At 38.7% G+C, this 20246-nt stretch overlaps 1 protein-coding gene across 1 annotated transcript in view; it reads right to left on the bottom strand.

Annotated features, from left to right (window-relative positions):
* The window catches only part of CNTNAP5 (contactin associated protein family member 5), an 847743-nt gene that overhangs the window by 492791 nt on the left and 334706 nt on the right, over positions 1-20246 (bottom strand). The window contains exon 4 of the mRNA XM_047722671.1: positions 10371-10518. Coding sequence (XP_047578627.1) covers positions 10371-10518 — 148 coding nt within the window. The remainder of the gene's footprint in view (positions 1-10370; positions 10519-20246) is intronic.

Raw genomic sequence — 20246 nt, 5'->3', positions numbered from 1 at the left:
AGGAAGTAAATAAATAAATACAAACAAACAAACAAACAAAAAACAGTTCCCCAGAAACTACAATGGGTGTATTAATAGCAAGTAATTACAGGAAAATTCCATGGGTGCCCATGCTGATATACATATCCATTCATTCCACAAATGTGTTAACTACCCATTTGTTCCTATTATGTATTGAGAATTAACATACCAGGTGCCTATTCTCATGGAACTTACATTGTGGTGCGGGGATTTGAGTAAGCAAACAAAACAAAGGAACAAGATTCTGGTTTGTGATAGGCATCAGGAAGAATATAAAACCACATTATATAGCCAGGGGATGATAGTTAATGCACAGGAAGTAGGGCAGGAGACTTTAGAGTGGCCACCAGAGTGGACTTCTCTGAAGAGGTGGCACCAGAATTGAAAATTACATTGACTGAAGGAACAAACCGTGTAAATTATTGAAAAAAGCTGTTGCTCCTAGGGAACAGAATGTGCAAAGCCCTCAGGTAGAAAAAGCCTGGCATGATATGATCAGCATATCCACAGTATTTAAACTTACAGAACTCTATAAATTAAGCTCAGCCTGAGGTATAGCTGGAAAGTGGAAGAAGCCCTGAGACCAAGGCTTGGGATTTAGCATAGGTCACAAGTGATCTAGAAGGGAAAACCAGGTTTTTAAAAAGCAGAAGTGGCTAATTGAATTCAATACTACTGAGAGGTTGAGTGAAATGAGAAAAATGAAGTGACCATTGGAGTTGATAATGTGGAAGTCACTGGTGGTCTTGACTAAAGTAGTTTCTGTGGAGCATTCTATTAGTCAGGGTTCCCCCAGACAAATAGGATTAGGTGATTGACAGATAGATAAATAGATGACAGAGAGATAGAGAGATAGATAGATAGATGATAGATAGATGATAGATAGATGTACAGATACAGATACGGATACATTACAAGGAATGGCTTACACAATTTTGGGGGCTAGACAAGTTTGAAATTCATGTTGTCAGATCAGGAGGTGCCAGCCAGAAACTCTGGCAGGAGGTGAAGCTGCACAGCACATGTAGAAATTCTTCTTCAGGGAAACCTCAGTTCTGATCTTACAACCTTTCAACTGACTGAATCCAGCCCACCGGGAGATCAAAGATAATCTCATTTAGCTAAAGTTCAGTGATTGTAGCTGTTTGCCACATCACAGCAACACCTAGATTCATGTTTGCTTGACTATCTGGACTATAGCCTAGCCAAGCTGACACTTTGAACTGAACACCACATGTGTACAGACTGAATAGAAACAGCTGTAGTATACTGGGAGGTGAGCAGGTGGAAAGACTAACCTCAGACAAGGTTTGGAGAGAAGATATTCTGGGGAAAGGGAGAGAAGGGGAAGTAGCTGCTAAGTAGAGCCATAGGACTTTTGTTGTTGCTGCTTTGTTTGATAGCTTATATAGCAAAGTTTTATAATTTTAGGAACAATTCAGTTGAAATGGTCGATAAGATGATGTTGAAAGAAAGTGGGAATCCAGAGGACACACTGAAATATGTTTTTAGGTAGAAATGAGAGATATGCCCCCACCCACCCACCCACACACCCAAGGGAAAAAGCAGCAAAGCACCAGAACTAGTGACTGAAAAAGGCCAGGTGCTGGCTTGAGGATGGTCACAGACATCTGTGTCCCATCACTCATACTAGGTACCTAAATGTAAGTTATCCCCTGAGGGAATGAACTCGATAGACCAGGAGCCTACCTGGAAAGGAATCCATGAAAGATTGTGTTACTCCAAATCTGGGGCAGTTTGTTTGGTCAAGAATTGAGGGGTAACAGATCTGTGGACGTCTGAATATTATAGAAAAATCTACTTACAAAAAAATGTTACTGTGGGCACTTTTCTTAAAGGGGCCTGCACTAGAAAAAGTTGGACCTATTGCTCAAAGGTCACCTTCAACCCTACAGTCTGCTATTAACTTGATGCTCTGAGTTTTCTATGCATGCACACAGAACAATGATTGTGAAGGACAACAGACAGGACTGGCAGAAAACAATGAGGACAAATAGTAATAGGATTGTTAAACCAAAATAGATGGCTGAAGTTATAATATAAACAACATTTTACTTCAGCATGAAAGGTTCACATTGTACTTAAAAATAAAGCTCAAAGTAGTGACAACTGTTATCAACAGAAGAGGTGACAAGAGAATCTGGGTGCACCAGATATCCTGGGATAGGAAGCATATACCCTCTTAGATATTCTATGCTTTGTTATGGAAGGGCTAGAGTGGAAGGCAGTGTGTCCCAAACCTAATGGTTTGTTGATGTATCTGCTGTATTAACACCTTCTTTCTGGAAGTGCTTGTGCAAGATAAAGACAATCATTTCATAAGTACATTGCCTCTGTGCAGATATTTATTTTTACTAGACACTCTGTGTCCATAGCTTCCCTAGGGAGCTTGTTAATACTCAACTTTCTGGGTCCCTGTGCCCAGAATCCCAATCCAGGATGTATAGGACATAGCTAGGCAAATGCATTTTTAATGAGAACTCCAGATGATTCTGATATAGGCATTCAGTTGACCACATTACAGAAATGAGTATAAGCATGTAACCAAATAGACACTTCCAACAGGATTTGCTGAGTTTTAGTGGGAGCAATCACATGTGTTTCTTCATTAGAAGTCACTGGGTTTTGGCATATAAGCAGGAGGTGTAACTACTAAGATAGAAAAATAATTTATGGAGGAGAGGAGCAAGATGGTGAAGGAGTAGGAGACCTAAATATCATCAGGTCCCAGGAGTTCAGCTAGATAGTTATCAAACCATTCTGAAGAGCTGCAAACTCAACAGGAGAGAGAAAAGAAGAAGAACAGCAATTCTAGGAACAGAAAATTGACCACTTTCCAGAAAACAGAACATGTGGAGAAATGAATCTGAGGCAACATTCAGGAAGATAGACCGTGGGGAGAGCCAGCCAATGAACACAAAATCGGAACTTCTAGAAGTCTGCTCCACTGAGGGATGTCACTCCAGAGGCTAAGCATGGCTAAGAACCCTTGCTGAGACACTTGTTATGGTCTCAGGACCTTCAGGGTCACAAAAAAACTGGGGGTGTCTGAGTGTGGCAGAGCTCCCAGGTATCAGAGCAGGGAAGCCAGATGCAGAGATGGAGCCAAGCAGTAGGCTCTCAGTTCAGGGTTACCTTAAACCATGATCCGAGGCACAGTTGAACCACTGCTTTTTGGGCAGGGACCCAAAAAGCAGCAGATCTGGGGAAACTCACCTTCCCCTCAGGGAGGAGCGGCACAGGAGTGTGCTGTAAAAATGAGCTAGGTTTGGTGACCATATATGGGGTGTGGGTCAGAGATAGAAACTCTCCATCAAAAGCCAGGTGAGCTTGGAGTGCAACTGGAGAGACCAGAGAAATGGGACTGATGGACTTCTTTTCTCTGAAGGCACACTGAGGAGTGGGGCTCTGAGCTCTCGGCTCCTATGGGGCTACAGATTGAGAGGCAGCCATCTTCATTCTCCTCCTCCAAAGCTGTACAGAAAGCATTCAGGGAACAAAAATGCTCCAGAGACCAAAACCAAACAGAGTACTTACCTGGCCCCGGGCAAGGGTGGCGCAATTCCACCTCCTGGAAAGAAATTTGAGAATCAGAGCAACAGGTCCCTCCCCTCAAAAGATCAGCAAGAACATCCAGCCAAGATCATGTTTACCAATCAACGAGAAAGAACTGTGGAACTCCAGAGGTAGGGGAAAGCAGTGCATAGAATTCATGGCTTTCTTCCCATGATCCTTTAGTCTCTCAAAGTTAAATTTTTTTGTTGTTTGTTGTTATTGTTCTTTTTTTGTTTTTTCCTCAAAGTTAATTTTTTTTAATTTTATTTTTTTCTTATTCTATTTTTTAAAATTTTTCCTCTTTCCTCTTTTAACTTTTTAAAACTATTTTACTTTATCAATACCTTTTGAAAACTTTTTTTCTATGTTATAGTCATATTTTATCCCTTCAATGTATTTAACCTTATTTTTTTGTATACATATAGGTGGTTTTTTTTTTTCTTTAAAATTTTGGGATACAATTTCTTCCAAAACATCAAACTATACCCTAAATCTAGCACATGTCTTTGATCTAGACTCCAGCCTGATCACATTCTTTCCTCGTTTTTTTCTTTTCTTTTTTCAATCAACTTCTTATCTTAGCAATTTCTTTTCAAGAATCTTTTTAAATTTTCATCTTTACAGTTATATTCCATCCCTTCATAGTGTTTACCCTTATTTTTGTATATATAAATTTTTCTTTCTTTTAAATTTTGGGAGGTAGTTTCTTCTGACAGACAAAAATACAACCAAAATGAGGTTTGTGGCTCTGTTCTATTCACTGGTCTATTTACCTATATACATTTCTTTCTTTCTTTCTTTCTTTCTTTCTTTCTTTCTTTCTTTCTTTCTTCTTTTCCCATGGTTTGGGTCTCTTCTGATTTGGTTAGTGTATATCTTTCTGGGGTCATTGCTACCTTTTTAGCATATTGTTCTCTCATTCATCTGTTCTTATCTAGATAAAATGACAAGGCAGAAAAACTCACCACAAAAAAAAAAAAAAAATAGAATAAGAAACAGTACTGACTAGGGACCTGATTAATATGGACATTAGTAACATGTCAGAACGGGAGCTCAGAGTGATGAATATCAAGGTATTAACTGGGCTCAAAAAAAGCATGGAAGATGTTAGAGAATCCCTTTCTAGAAAAACAAAATCCCTTTCTGGAAAAATAAAAGAACTAAAATATAATTAAGTTGAAATTTAAAAAAAAAAAAAAACAACAACGATTAATGAGGTGCAACAAAAAATGGAGTTTCTTACTGCTAGGATAAATGAGCCAGAAGAGAGAATTAGTGATATAGAAGACCAAATGGTGGAAAATAAAGAAGCTGTGCAAAAGAGAGACAAGTAACTACTGGACCATGAGGGGAGAATTCGAAAGATAAGGAATACCATAAGAAGAAACAATATTAGAATAATTGGGATCCCAGAAGAAGAAAGGGCGGGGGGAAGGTATATTGGAGCAAATTATAGCAGAGAATTTTCCTAATTTGGCAAAGGGAATAAGCATCGAACTCCAGGAGGCACAGAGAACCCCCCTCAAAATCAATTAAAATAGGTCCACAGCCAATGATCGAATAGTAAAACTTAAAGTTTCAGTGACAAAAAGAAATCTGAAGGTAGCATAGGACAAGAAGTCTGTAACATACAATAGCAGAAATATTAGATTGTCAGTAGACCATTCCACAGAGACCTAGCAGGCCAGAATGGACTGGCATGGTATATTCAGAGCACTAAACAAGAAGAATACACAGCCAAGACTACTATATCCAGCTAGGCTGTCACTGAAAATAGAAGGAGAGATAAAAAGCTTTGAGGACAAACAAAAATTAAAACAAGTTGCAAAAACCAAACCAGCCTATAGGAAATATTGAAAGGGGTCCTCTAAGCAAAGAGAGAGCCTAAAATTAACAGACCAGAAAGGAACAGAGACAATATATCATAAGTCACCTTACAGACAATACAATGGCACTAAATTCATATCTTTCAGTAGTTATACTGAGTGTAAATGGGCTAAATGCCCCAGTCAAAAGACACAGGACATCAGAATGGATAAAAAAAGAAGACCCATGGATATGCTACCTACAAGAAACTCATTTGAGACCCAAAGACACCTCCAGATTTAAAGTGAGGGGATGTTATCCTTTCTGATGGAGGCATAATATTCCATTGCATATATGGACCATATCTTCTTTATCCATTCATCTGTTGAAGGGCATCTTGGCTCTTTCCACAGTTTGGTGATTGTGGCCATTGCTGCTATGAACATTGGGATACATATGGACCTTCTTTTCAATACAACTTTATCTTTGGGGTAAATACCCAGTAATGCAATTGTAGGGTCAGAGGGTAGCTCTATTTTTAATTTCTTAAGGAATCTCCACACTGTTTTCCAAAGTGGCTGCATTAACTTGCATCCCACCAACAGTATAAGAGGGCTCCCCTTTCTCCACATCACTCCAACACTTATTGTTTTCTGTCTTGTTAATTGTGGCCATTCTAACTAGTGTAAGGTGGCATCTCAATGTGGTTTTGAATCTCCCTGATGGCTAATGATAATGAACATTTTTTCATGTGTCTGTTAGTCATTTATATGTCTTCTTTGGAGAAGTATCTGTTTATATCTTCTATCCACTTTTTGACATGATTATTTGTTGTTTCAGTGTTGAGTTTGAGGAGTTCTTTATAGATTTCAGATATCAGGATGGGACTAGAGGAGATTATTTGGAGCAAAATAAGTGAGGTACAGAGAGTCAATTATCATATGGTTTCACTTACTTTTGGAGCATAAGGACTATCATGGAGGACATTAGGAGAAGGAAAGGAAAAGTGAATTGGGGAAAATCAGAGGGGGAGACAAAGCATGAGAGACTGTGAACTCTGAGAAACAAACTGAGGGTTTTGTGTGAGCCTAGTAGTGGGTATTAAGGAGGGTACATATTGCATAGAGCACTGGGTGTAGTGTATAAACAATGAATCTTGGTACACTATAAAAATAAAATTAAATTTAAAAAATAAAATAAAGTGAGGGGGTGGAAAACAATTTACCATGCTAATGAACATTAAAAGAAAGATAGGGTGGCAATCCTTATATCATATAAATTAGATGTAGAGCCAGAGACCATAATAAGAGATGAGGAAGGACACTATATCATACTTAAAGGGTCTGTCTAACAAGAAGATCTAACAATTTTAAATATCTATGTCCCTAAGATGGGAGCAGCCAATTACATAAACCAATTAATAACAAAATCAAAGAAACATATCAGTGATAATACAATAATAGTAGGGGACTTTAACACCCCCCTCACTGAAATGGACAGATCATCTAAGCAAAAGATCAACAAGGAAATGAAATAAAGGCTTTAAATGACACACTGGACAGATGCACATCACATATATATTCAGAACAGTCCATCCCAAAGCAACAGAATACAAATTCTTCTTTAGTGCCCATGGAACACTTTCCAGAAGAGTTCACATCCTGGGTCACAAATCAGGTCTCAACCAGTACCAAAAGTTTGGGATCATTCCCTGCATATTTTTAGACCACAGTGCTTTGAAACTAGAACTCAAGCACAAGAAGAAAGTTGGAAAGAACACAAATACATGGAGGCTAAAGAGTATTCTACTGAAGAGTGAAAGGGGCAACCAAGAAATTAAAGCAGAATTGAAAAATATCATGGAAACAAATGAAAATGAAAGCACAACTATTCAAAATCTTTGGGAAACAGCAAAGGCATTCCTGAGAGGAAAGTATATAGTGATACAAGCCTTATCAAGAAATAAGAAAGGTCTCAAATACACAACCTAACACTACACCTAAAGGAGCTGGAGAAAGAGCAGCAAAGAAAACCTAAAAACAGCAGGAGAAGAGGAATAATAAAGATCAGAGCAGAAATCAATGAAATAAAAACCAAAAGAACGGTAGAACAAAACAACAAAACTAGGAGCTTGTTCTTTGAAAGAATTAATAAGATTGATAAACTCCTGGCCAGACATATCAAAAAGAAAAGAGAAAGGACCCAAATTAATAAAATCATGAATGAAAGAGGAAAGATCACTTGCATTTCTATATACCAACAGCAAGACAGAAAAAAGAGAAATTAAGGAGTCAATCCCATTTACAAGTGCACCCAAAACCATAAGATACATAGGAGTAAGCCTAACCAAAGAGGCAAAGAATCTATACTCAGAAAACTATAAAGTACTCGTGAAAGAAATTGAGGAAGCCACAAAGAAATGGAAAAATGTTCCATGCTCATGGATTGGAAGAATACATATTGTGAAAATATCTATGCTACCTAGAGCAATCTACACTTTTAATTCGTTCCCTATCAAAATACCATCAATTTTCTTTAAAGAAATGGTATAAATAATCCTAAAATGTATATGGAACCAGAAAAGCCCCCACATAGCCAGAGGAATGTTGAAATAGAAAACCAAAGTTGGTAGCATCACAATTCCAGACTTCAAGCTCTATTACAAAGTTGTTATCATCAAGACAGTATGGTACTGGCACAAAAACAGACACATAGTTCAATTAAGATTGAACAGATTAAGAGTCCAGAAATGGACCCTCAACTCTATAGTCAATAAATCTTCAACAAAGCAGGAAATAATGTCCAATGGCAAATAGACAGTCTCTTCAAAAAATGGTGTTGGGAAAATTGGACAGCCACATGCACAAGAATGAAAGTGGACCATTTTCTTATACCACACACAAAAGTAGACCCAAATGGATGAAAGACCTCAATGTGAGATAGGAATCCACCAAAATCTTTTTTTTTTAAGATTTTATTTATTTATTTGACAGACAGAGATCACAAGTAGGCAGAAAGGCAGGCAGAGAGAGAGGAGGAGGAAGCAGGCTTCCTGCTAAGCAGAGAGTCTGATGCAGGGCTTGATCCCAGGACCCCAGGATCATGACCTGAGCAGAAGGCAGAGGCTTTAACCCACTGAGCCACCCAGGAACCCCGGAATCCACCAAAATCCTTAAGGAAGACACAGGCAGCAACCTCTTTGACCTCAGCCAGAGTAACTTCTTCCTAGAAACATCACCAATGGCAAGGAAAGCAAGGCAAAAATGAACTACTGGAACTTCATCAAGATCAAAAGGTTTTCCACAGCAAAGGAAACAGTCAACAAAACCAAAAGACAACTGACAGAATGTGAGAAGGTATTTGTAAATGACATACCAGATAAAGGGCTAGTATCCAAAATCTACAAAGAATTATCAAACTCAACACCCCAAGAAGAGATAATCTGATCAAGAAATGGGCAGAAGACATGAACAGACATTTCTGCAAAGACAACATCCAAATGGCCAACAGGCACATGAAAAAATGTGCAACATCACTTAGCATCAGGGAAATACAAATCAAAACCACAATGAGATACCACCTCAAACCAGTCAGAATCACTAAAATTAACAAGTTAGGAAAGGACAGGTGTTGGAGATGATGTGGAGAAAGGGGAACCCTCCTACACTTTTGGTGGGAATTGCAAGCTAGTGCAGCCACTCTGGAAAAAGCATGGAGGTTTCTCAAAGAGTTGAAAACAGAGCTACCTTATGACCCAGCAATCGCACTACTAGGTATTTACCCTAGAGATACAAATGTAGTGATCCAAAGGGGCATGTGCACCCAAATGTTTACAGTAGCAATATCCACAATAGCTAAACTATGGGGGAAAAAAATGGATGTCCATCAACAGATGAACGGATAAAGAAGAAGTGTTATATATATGCAATGGAATACTATGCTGCCATCAAAAATCCCCAAATCCTGTCATTTGCAATGATGTGGATGGAACTAGAGGGTACTACACTAAGCAAAATAAGTCAATCAGAGAAAGACAATTATCATATGATCTCTTTGATATGAGGCATTTGAGAGGCAGGACAGGGGGCTGTGGGGGTAGAGAGGGAAAAAATTAAACAAGATGGAATTGGGAGGGAGACAAATCATAAGAGATTCTTAATCTCACAAAACAAACTGAGGGTTGCTGGGGGTGAGGGTGTAGGGACAGGGTGGCTGGGTTACGGACATTGGGGAGGGTATGTGCTACGGTGAGTGCTGTGAAATGTGTAAGTCTGACGATTCACAGACCTATAACCCTGGGGCAAATAATACACTATATGTTAATAAAAATAAATAAATAAACGAAAAATAATTTATAATGATGACAACATATAGAGGAGAATTATAGGAATGATTACATTTCTTGCATAATCGTTACTTTGATCTTGAATGATTGCCAGCTCTACTCACATTTATAATCTTTGTTATTTGCAAGATGGAGCACCACTTCCACATGTACCAATAACTCATAAATGAATGGATGGCTAGCATAATTCCAGGAAAGAAGCATTCCCTAGGTTACACTGGGTTGAAATGTTCCTTTTCCTCCACTTCTAGAACAAGTGAAGAGGGAGAAACTTTGTTCCCTCAAGGTTCTGAAGGAAGGGTGAATTTATAATACCTCACTCCACTTCTGGGAAAGAATGGAGCTCAAATTACTATTCTACTTCAAGGACAAATGATATTCAAACTCCAAGAGCTCTTAACTTTGACCTTTGTGGTATTGTTAAGCTCTTATCATATTATCACTACAAAGCTCCTTCATTCCTAGACAGAGGAGTTTTTTACATTTTCAAATGTGCAGAAGTTTTTAGGGACTTGAAAGACTTTAAAACAATTGAGATTGCCATCTCAATGTAGATAAGCTGGCACCATGTAGGGAAAGCTGCTCACAACACACCTGTGCGAGGGTTCATGCATACACTTACTATAGGAGCATCCGTAGACCTCCACCCTCATGCCAATCTTTCCACTTGGATTCCATTCTAGGGGCACAAAGCGAACGAAGCGGGCTCTCACTGAGTGCAGTAACTTGTGGTGCATCACGCTGTCAGCATTCATGTTTCCTGCAAAGGTCTGCAGAGAGAAAAGGAGCCCAATGAGGTCTATGATACTATTGTATCTCCTTCCCATGCTTGAGTTCAAAGAACATCATTGCAAACCCACATATGTTACTCTAAGAAAATCCTCAAGTTCTCACATATGCCAAATAGAATCTGACTCTCCTGAAAATTCTGAATTTAGGGGAGGGAGTTTCTCAAAGAATAATGTAAAACCCTACTGATGCATTGAGGCTACCACCCACCCAAAGCCAGCTCAACTGCTAAAGATAACAACTGAACAATAAGGATGACATCCAACTTCTCATGAGAAATGGTAGAGAACAACCAATGCTGAAAGTAGGACACCATCAACTTGGCATTCTATACCCGACAGAAATAGCTTTCAGTTCTGAAGAAAAAATAAACATAGTTTCATTAAACAAAAGGTGAGATAATTTCTACGATCCCCACTGCTAATATTGCTAAATAAGTTATACAATCTAAAGAAATTGATTCAAGATAGAATTGTCAAGTTATAGGAAAGAAGGAATGAAGAGTACTCAAAGGGGTAAATATGTGGCTAAAAATAAAAGACTAGCTTTCTTACTTTTCCTAAACATCTCAAAGTTCATTCACAGTTTAGAGGAAAAATAAAAATGTATTATGAGATTCAGTATTATGAAATCAAAGTAAACATATATCAATAAAACTATGAAGAATGGGATATAGGGCAAACAGAATTACACTAGTATAAGGCCCCACATTGTATACAAAATGATATAATAGAAATTTGATGTAAACATGATAAGTTAAAGATGCATAAACATAAACCAAAAAGGTATAGCCACAAAGCCAATAAAAGAGAAAGGATGGGATATCAAATAATAATAATAATAATAATAATAAATAACAAAAATAAGAACAACAAACCAGCAACAAAAAGCTCAGTTTAACACAAAATAAGGCAGAAAATGCAAAACAAAGGAATAAATCACAAAGAGGAAAAAGAAAAAAAGGAATTGTTAGTAGACTTAATTTTTACCAAACTAAATAATTACATTAAAAGGAAAATGAGCAAAAAATCTGATGAAAAGTTAGAAATTGTCAGGCTGGACAAAACAGGAAGGCCCATCTCTGTACTTTTGGTATGATCCTTTTTTTTTTTTAATAATAAAGGCACTGATAGGTTGGAAGTAGAGGATGGGGAAAGTATTACAGGCAGACAGTAGATATATGAAACCCGGAATTTTTGTATTAATATCAAACAAAGGGGATGTATTGCAAGATAACAAGAGACTCTAAAATTACAAAGGGCTAATTCATTATGAATTTAAAAAAAAAAAAACAGAAAAAAATAAAAGTATCTGCACCTAGAGCAGAGATTTGAAATATAAGAAGCAAAACCTGACAGAAACAAAAAGCGTGGGGGAAGGGCAAAGTAGTGGCAATTACAGTTGACTTTTAATATCTTCCCTCAGTAACTAATGGAACAAGTTGGGGAAAAAGCCAGTGAGGATATAGAATATTCAAACAGTGAAACCAACCTAATCAATGTTCATAGAACACTGAACAACTACAGATTAGATACCTTGTTTTCAAGGACACATGGAATATTCATTAAGAAAGACCCTATTCTAGGGGTGCCTGGGTGGCTCGGTGGGTTAAAGCCTCTGCCTTCGGCTCAGGTCATGACCAGGGTCCTGGGATTCAGCCCCACAAAAGGCTCTCTGCTCAGCGGGGAGTCTACTTCCTCCTCTCTCTCTGCCTGCCTCTCTGACTACTCGTGATCTCTGTCAAATAAATAAATAAAATCTTAAAAAAAAAAAAGACCCTATTCTAAACCATAAAGAAGCATACTTTGTTTTCTGACCAATTAAGTTCAGAATTCATAATAATAAATTATTTAGGAAACCCTCAAATGTTTGGAAGTTAGTCAACACACTTCTAAATGACCCATACGTCAAAGAAGAAATCAAAATGGAATCTAGAAAATAGTTTGAATTGAATAATGGTAAAAACACTGTATCTACATTTCTGGAACACAGCCAAAACAGTCCTTAGAAGAAAATGCATGGCTTTTAAATGCTTTTTTACATAAAAAAGGAAGAAGTTAAAACAAAAAAGTTAAAACAAAATCTACATCTCCATCCCAAGAAGTTAGAAAAGAAGTTAGAAAACTAGTAAATCGAACTCAGAGCATTAGTAGATCGGATTACTACTCATTAGTTAAAAAATAACCAACAGCATCTACAGCAAGCCATGAGTTGAGCTAAAGAAGCCAGCCATGAAGAGCACATACCCATACCACATGATTCTATGTTCATGAAGTTCTAGAAGGTGCAGAACTAAGCTCTGGTGATAGAAACCAGATGAGTAATTTTCTTGATGCTGGGAGACAGAAAATGACTACCAAGACCATCCATCAACTCATTTAAATAGAACATTCTTGTGAGGTAGAAAATCTGTATTATCTTCATTTTCAAGATGAGATGACTTAATTTTGGAGAGTTTAAATTGGATCATAAATCCTAAGTCAAGAAATTATCAAGTTGAGACTGGATTATAGAGACTCTGATGAAAGTCCAGTGACTCTCTGATTTAATTTCCATTATCACCTGTGTATGCCAGGTTTCTGAAACCAAATATTGCCCCTGGCACAATAATAGCTACCAGTTTTGAAGGGCTGCTCCACACCAGACACATCCTAGGTGAGCGTCTGCATGTTTAAGCTCACAGCATGTATTATGGGGGAGTTTGAGGCAGTTTCCTCAGTAAAGGAGTCACCCCCACCATGACACAAGTACATTTAAACTTTCTGAAATTGCACTACATCTTATAATTGTGTAGCCAGCCCATATTGGGTTTCCCACCTCACTAGTAGACCCTGGGAATCAGAGAGGTTAATTTTGAGCATCATTATATATACTATTTCTCAGAATAGTTTGTTCTGTTCTCACCCCACATCAAGCAGTAATATACTGAATTTTGGGCACAGACCTTTTACTATTGTCATACTGTTGGATAAATGGCATCATCATCATCATCATTATAAAACACTATGCATATTGTTCTTGACAAAGCTGTTCACTGATTTTGTCCCTACATAAGAACACAGTGCACTAGTTAATCTTTCTTCCCCTATAGTTAAGAAGTGTAAGGATCACAGAAATTCAGTTCCTGTGTGCTTATAGGGAAAACAACCACATAGAACAGGGCTCACCCGGGAGAGCCTCGAGAATACTTAAGAAAATGAGAATGCCAGAGTCAGTATTCAGCAACTTCCACGAAGACGTTCATTCCTTGACAGTAAACAACATTTTGGCTTATGAATGGAAGAATTGTTGGTCATAATGAAGATGCCGATGCCCTTCGTACCCTTTACTAGGCAGTTAAGTAGAAGAGGCACAAACTAGGAGTCTAAGATGGGACAGACACGGGCGCTTAGCAATAGAAAATGGAAGGGTCTGGCTTAGCCAGAGCAACTCATTTGGCTTCAGCAAATACATCACATTGAGCCAATCCCACTGATGACTTTGATTGGCAGCAGGATTGCAAGCAACCAGGTGCCTGCCAGAGGGAAGATGTCATTAATTTGCTTAACTACAGTCTCGAGCAGTAACTAACAGACGCAACAACCAAATTCTGCCTTTGTGAACTTGACAGGGATATCAGGAATTCTCAGGGAGACCTGTTTCAAGTCTGGTGCTCTGCCAAACACCATGCTGCCTAAGAGTCTTTTTTTTTTTTTTTTTTTTAAGATTTTATTTATTTGACAGACAGAGATCACAAGTAGGCAGAGAGGCAGGCAGAGAGAGAGGTGGAGGCAGGCTCCCCGCTGAGCAGAGAGCCCGATGCGGGGCTTGATCCCAGGACCCCGGGATCATGACCTGAGCCAAAGGCAGAGGCTTAACCCACTGAGCCACCTAAGAGTCTTTTTTAAAAGAAGCATTAGAGTGAGAGAGAAAGGAGATGAGCTTTGAGTGCTATTCCTAACCACCCTGCGGATTCACTCTGGCGTCCACAGCAAGGTACTAGGACTGTAATTCCTTTGGGGATATAGACTGTATCTTATTTTAAACTGGAATGCTTAGTGCATGGAACACAGTATTTCTTAAAGGTACAGTTGAAATGGCATTCAGTAACCCAAACCAAACCTGTGCGCCGTAGATATCTCAAAATCAGTGAATTATACAAACAGCACTTTAACATTGCTCGCGGGGTTATTAGTAAGTTGTTGAACTCACTGAGTGAATGAATGAGCAAAGGAGCACAGCTTTTCTGACTCTTGGTTTTCTCATCAGAAGAAGAGTGAAAATAAAATCTCCAAGGCAGCTGTGAATCTTACATTAAATACTATATGCAAATGGACAGTGCACATAATAGACTCTCACAGAAACACTCAATACATTCACACAGAGAGAAAGAGGTTCCAGTCACAAATTCTGTGTAAAAATAACTTTCTGTGAGAGTATATTCTGAAGCAGTGACTTATTAATACCCTCAAGCCCCGTGGAAGGCATTTGTCAATCATACTTAAATTTTCTGAATGACATTCAAAAGTTTTTCCCAGGGAAAAAAAGTACAAACTGAAACTAAGGAAGGACTAGCAGCTCAGAGCTAATTAGAAATACATTTTTTGTATTTAATAAAGCAGAGGGTAATTAACATGCAAACCGCAGAGTTAAATCTAAAATTGATAAACCCACTCAGGCTTCAGTGTTCCAAACTGCTATGCAGGGATATTTGCTGAAATGGATTTCAGAAAGGCTCTTATAGAGAAGGAAATGAGAGAGATCGGTGTTAGTCACTGGACACTATTGGCTGACAGGAATTCTTTTTTTCTTTTTTTTTTTCCTTTAGCATTTAGTTTTTTTATCATTTTAAAAAATTTGAGTATAATTGACATACGTGTCACATTAGTTTTAGGTGTACAACAAAGCTATCTGACAAGTTCATATGTTATGCCATAATCGCCACAAGTGCAGTTACCATCTGTCACCATACATCGCTGTTACAGTACCATTGACTATATTGCCTAAGTGCTAGATTTTAGGGATGTAAAAAGGAAAATTAAACTGCTGGATTCTTTTTTATTCTACTCTTGTTTGTAGTATGGTGTCCATGACATAATTATATCATTATAAGTGCAGATGCTGTATATCTATTTTAAATTCATAGGAGCAGTTATTTAATTGGGCTAGAAGACCACCATGAACTCGATCACTGTATAAGAATGGGCACCCCCCATCTTTTGATCCAATAGTTGGCAAAGAGGAAAACTAATCCATTCCACTGTCCATCCTGCTCCCTTTGTCTTTATGGCCTCCAGAGAGGAATAACTCAAGGATTCAGGGCAACCATAGAGAAAAACTGTCACTCACACTTGACCTTGATCACAGGTGGAGTGGGACTCTCAGGTGAACCCTTCTAGTTACAATCACGCACTCATGTCCTATTCCCCTCTCTTAGGAATGAAGTGTTCTTCTCTTTCCAGGCTATGTGACTGTATCACTGAAGAATATTTGTTTCCTCCTTGGTTTCTGTCAGTAGGAATGCCTTCCAGCATGAGGTATGAATGCTACCTCATTCCCATCGGAACCCCAGCACAACCTTTGTCACACATGCTCTTGTGCAGTCAATGGTCAATTGTCATTTTGCTCCTACTTTCTACTTAAATGCCAGTCATCCTCTTGAAATGTGGTTACTGTGTGGCCAGTTCAGGAAATGGAATCCTATGTGAAGTCCTAATATTAGCCACTTTATTATTAATTTACCCATATTAAAGTTATTTGCATGAAAATCTCATCAGGTATAAAGTCTCCAAATGCACTAACCCATCACATGCATTCTTGCTTATTCCCAGTAATGGGAGATACTGAGATTTGACAGCAGAAGTTAGTGAGTAACTTACAAAGATTAAAGATAATGTCCTCCATTAAATGCCTCTCCCATTGGAGGCACCAGTGCAGTGCCATCAGAAACCAGTACCCAGCCCCAGAGCTGGTTTCTCATAAATGTAGGACAGCACGGCCATGACATCTGGATCTCTGCCTCCACTTCTCCCATTAGATGATTAATTCTATATCCCATTTCCACATCGTTCTCCTAGTTTAATGAAATAGTGTGCTCCTCTGTTATCTACTTGCATGAAAACAATCCCATCAATAACTCAAGTGCAAAGAGAGTTCACTGAATGTCAAGAGGTACAAGCACTAGGAAAGGACATTGTTAAAGCTATGTTAAAGTCAAAGTTGAAGGGCCCTCAAACCATCACTGGTCTCTGCCCACTCATAGCTTTAACAACTAACCATCATTAATTCGAAAGACATTTCTAAGTTGCTCAAAACTTTTCCTATACCAATAGGAACCTTATTATTAATCTGGGTCACATTTTATAGAAAATAAAATGGGATCAACTAATAATGGGAAAATCAGGTATATCAACCTACAGCTAATAAAAACACAGCTTTTTGTCCATGGACTTGGATGATCCAGACCCCTATTATTCTTGAGGACACTATACATGTACAGATAAATATCTATTTAAATATGAGGATATGTACACACACACATGACACCAAATTTCTCCTGCTTTTTGTGTGATTTCTGCTGCATTAAGTACATTAAGTACATTAATGTACATTAAGTACAAGGGGTAATAAAGCAAATGTTGACAACAGTGTCATCTATTTATGTTCCCATCTCTGGGCTGAGAACTAGAACACCAACATGTATGGCAGCTTGACTATATGGTACACAACTGGAGAAAATGGAAATATCCACTTAGCAAAATCAGACTTTTTATACTCCATGAAACAAAGAGAAGCAATGCCTTTGCCCTCTTCTGATTTCTGAAAAAGGAATAAGAAGCTTTCTGAAATTCCTCCTCAGTAAAATAGAGAACTGAGCATGGGGGTTGCCAGGAGGGCCTGGTCTATTACAGGAGCCGTAGTGAAGGGACATTGTAGTAAGGGCCAGGCCCAGAGCTAGGAAGGGACTGACTGCTGTGTCCAGGGTAAAGTCATGGGTACAAACCAAGATGGAAAGACTTTTGAGCTCTTCAGTCCCTTTATGTGCACGCAGTGGCTTTAGTAGGGGATCTTGCCAACTCCTTTTCCCTCCCCAGCACAACCTGTTCTCCTATCTTGCTTTATCTTCCTTCAAAAATTCATCTTGCTTTACTGTTTGTCTCTGTCCATGCACTGCAAACTCTAAGAGAGAAGGGTCTTTGGGAATCACAGGTAAGGCCCAGAAAGGTCTCTTGAATGAAGGAAGCATCCAATTTGTTACCCTAACTTGTTTCCTTAGGGAACCCTGCTATCTTTTCATGGAATGCCTTAAAGGGATTGTGCTCACATAGAAATGTGCACATAATATCATCTTGAGAGAATTTCGTATTCATCACTTTCTGTAGACAAACCAAGGATAGGAGTTGTAAGATATTTTCTCAATGAAAGATAATTAGTTGAAGGGGGGATTAAAACAGTATTACAGGGACGCCTGGGTGGCTCAGTTGGTTGGACGACTGCCTTTGGCTCAGGTCATGATCCTGGAGTCCTGGGATCGAGTCCCACGTCGGGCTCCCAGCTCCATGGGGAGTCTGCTTCTCCCTCTGACCTTCTCCTCGCTCATGCTCTCTCTCACTGTCTCTCTCTCAAATAAATAAATAAAAATCTTTAAAAAAAATAAAATAAAAAAAAATAAAACAGTATTACATAAGAGAGTTCCTTCCACTACTGACTTCATTTTATTTTTTATTTAAAGATTTTATTTATTTATTTGACAGAGACAGAGCATGAGCTGGGGGGAGGAGCATAGGCAGAGGGACACAGGGCTCAATCCCAAAACCCCAAGATCAAGACCTAAGCTGAAGGTAGACACTTAATGGACTGAGCCACCCAGGTGCCCCAACTACAGCGGACTTTAATGCTCTTTTTTTTCTCTTGAAACAAATTTTATCTTATTTATTGTTATGTTCAATTAGTCAACATATAGCACATCATTAATTTTTGATGTATGGTTCAATGATTCATTAGTTGCGTATAACATCCAGTGCTCATCACAACACATGCCCTCCTTAATGCCCATCACCTGGTTACCCCATCCCCAATCTCCTCCCCTCTGCAGCCCATAGTTTGTTTCCTGGAATCTAGATTCTCTCATGATTTGTCTCCCTCTATGATTTCTCCTCTTCCATTTTCCCTCCTTCCCCTGTGGTCCTCCGCTCTATTCCTTATGCTCCACATATGAGTGAAACCATATGATAATTGCCTTTCTCTCCTTGACTTATTGCAGTCAGCATAATCCCCTCCAGTTCCTTCCATGTCCATGCAGATGGTGGATATTCATCCTTTCTGATGGCTGAGTAATATTCCATTGTATATATGAACCATATCTTTGTCATCCATTCATCATGCCCACCCATACTGTGGAAGGAGCTGATGTGTCCTTCTACTTCAGTGCTCTTAATTCATATACTAAAGCCCTTTAGAGAGGCCACGGGACAGTGAACTCTCAATCTACATGTTAAGAAAGCCTGCACATCCAGCCTATCAGAAACTACCTGAGGGACAAGTATCATAAGGAGAGAGCAGTGACACACACTGGGCACATTTCTTCCTTGATGTTATTTTGTGCCTATGAGGGTCCAATTGTTGGTCTCAAAAGCTATTTGCGGACTGTAGGTGTGGTTCCCACTGTTCTTTACATCTAATTGTCCAGAGAACAGGCTGAGCCTGATACTAGTCCTATGAGAGGACCAAGCGAGGGCTAAAAAAGTTCTAGGATGTCCTTACCATTATTGCCTCCACAGTGCTTTACAGGCTCACTTCCAAATAGCAATGTGTACACCAGCTGATAAGCACCAATTCACCTGTCATGTAGCTGATTTTCTTGCAAGATAATTTAACCTTGCTGAATAGAAACTTTGAAGAGACAGCAGATTTCTCTGGAAATAGGAACATGAAAGCAGACAACACATGTCCTTCCCCCCCCCCTCATTTTCCTGAGATTTGGATCTCAAACTAGCACTCTGAAGAGAAGATGTTAGCTCATTGTCAGCCTTTGGAAAAAACATGTTATAGGCCAAGTTTATCATGATCTACTTCTCTTCTCCATTCCTCCTTTGTTCCATTTCTGCTCTTAGCTGACTTCCAGCTTTTTTCTGTTAAATTGTGAGTAGCTCAAGCAATGGTCCTTCCTAGGGAAAATCAGATTTTCCACTTTTTTCCAGTTTTATTGAGAAATAATTGATATGCATCATTGTATAAGTTTAAGGTATACAGAATGGTGATTTGATTTACTTATATTGTGAAATGATTCCCACAACAGGTTTAGTTAATAGCCATCATCTCATAGATATACAATAAAAAGAAAAGGAAAAACATATTAATGTGATGAAAACTCTTAGGGTTTACTCTCCAACTTTCCTATAATGTCACACAGCCATCATCATGCTGTGAGTCACATCCCTCGTACTTATTTATCTGATAACTGGAAGTCTGTAGCTTCTGACCACCTTCCTCCAGCCCCTTCCCCCCTCACCACTCACTTTATCCATTCATTTGCCAATAGACCCTTAGGTTGTTTCCATGTCTTGGCTAATTGTAAATAATGCTCCTGTTAACGTTGAGGTGCAGATACCTCTTTTTTAAAAAAATATTAATGTTTTCATCTCCTTTGGATATATTCCTAGAAGTGGAATTGCTGGACCATATGGCGGTTCTATTTCTAATTATTTGAGGATCTTCCATACTGTTTTCC

The sequence above is a fragment of the Lutra lutra genome, chromosome 3 (genome assembly GCF_902655055.1).
Source record: "Lutra lutra chromosome 3, mLutLut1.2, whole genome shotgun sequence".
Classification (NCBI taxonomy): Eukaryota; Metazoa; Chordata; class Mammalia; order Carnivora; family Mustelidae; genus Lutra; species Lutra lutra.
Note: the sequence above shows the minus strand (reverse complement) of the source record. Positions and strands in the feature narration are given on the sequence as shown.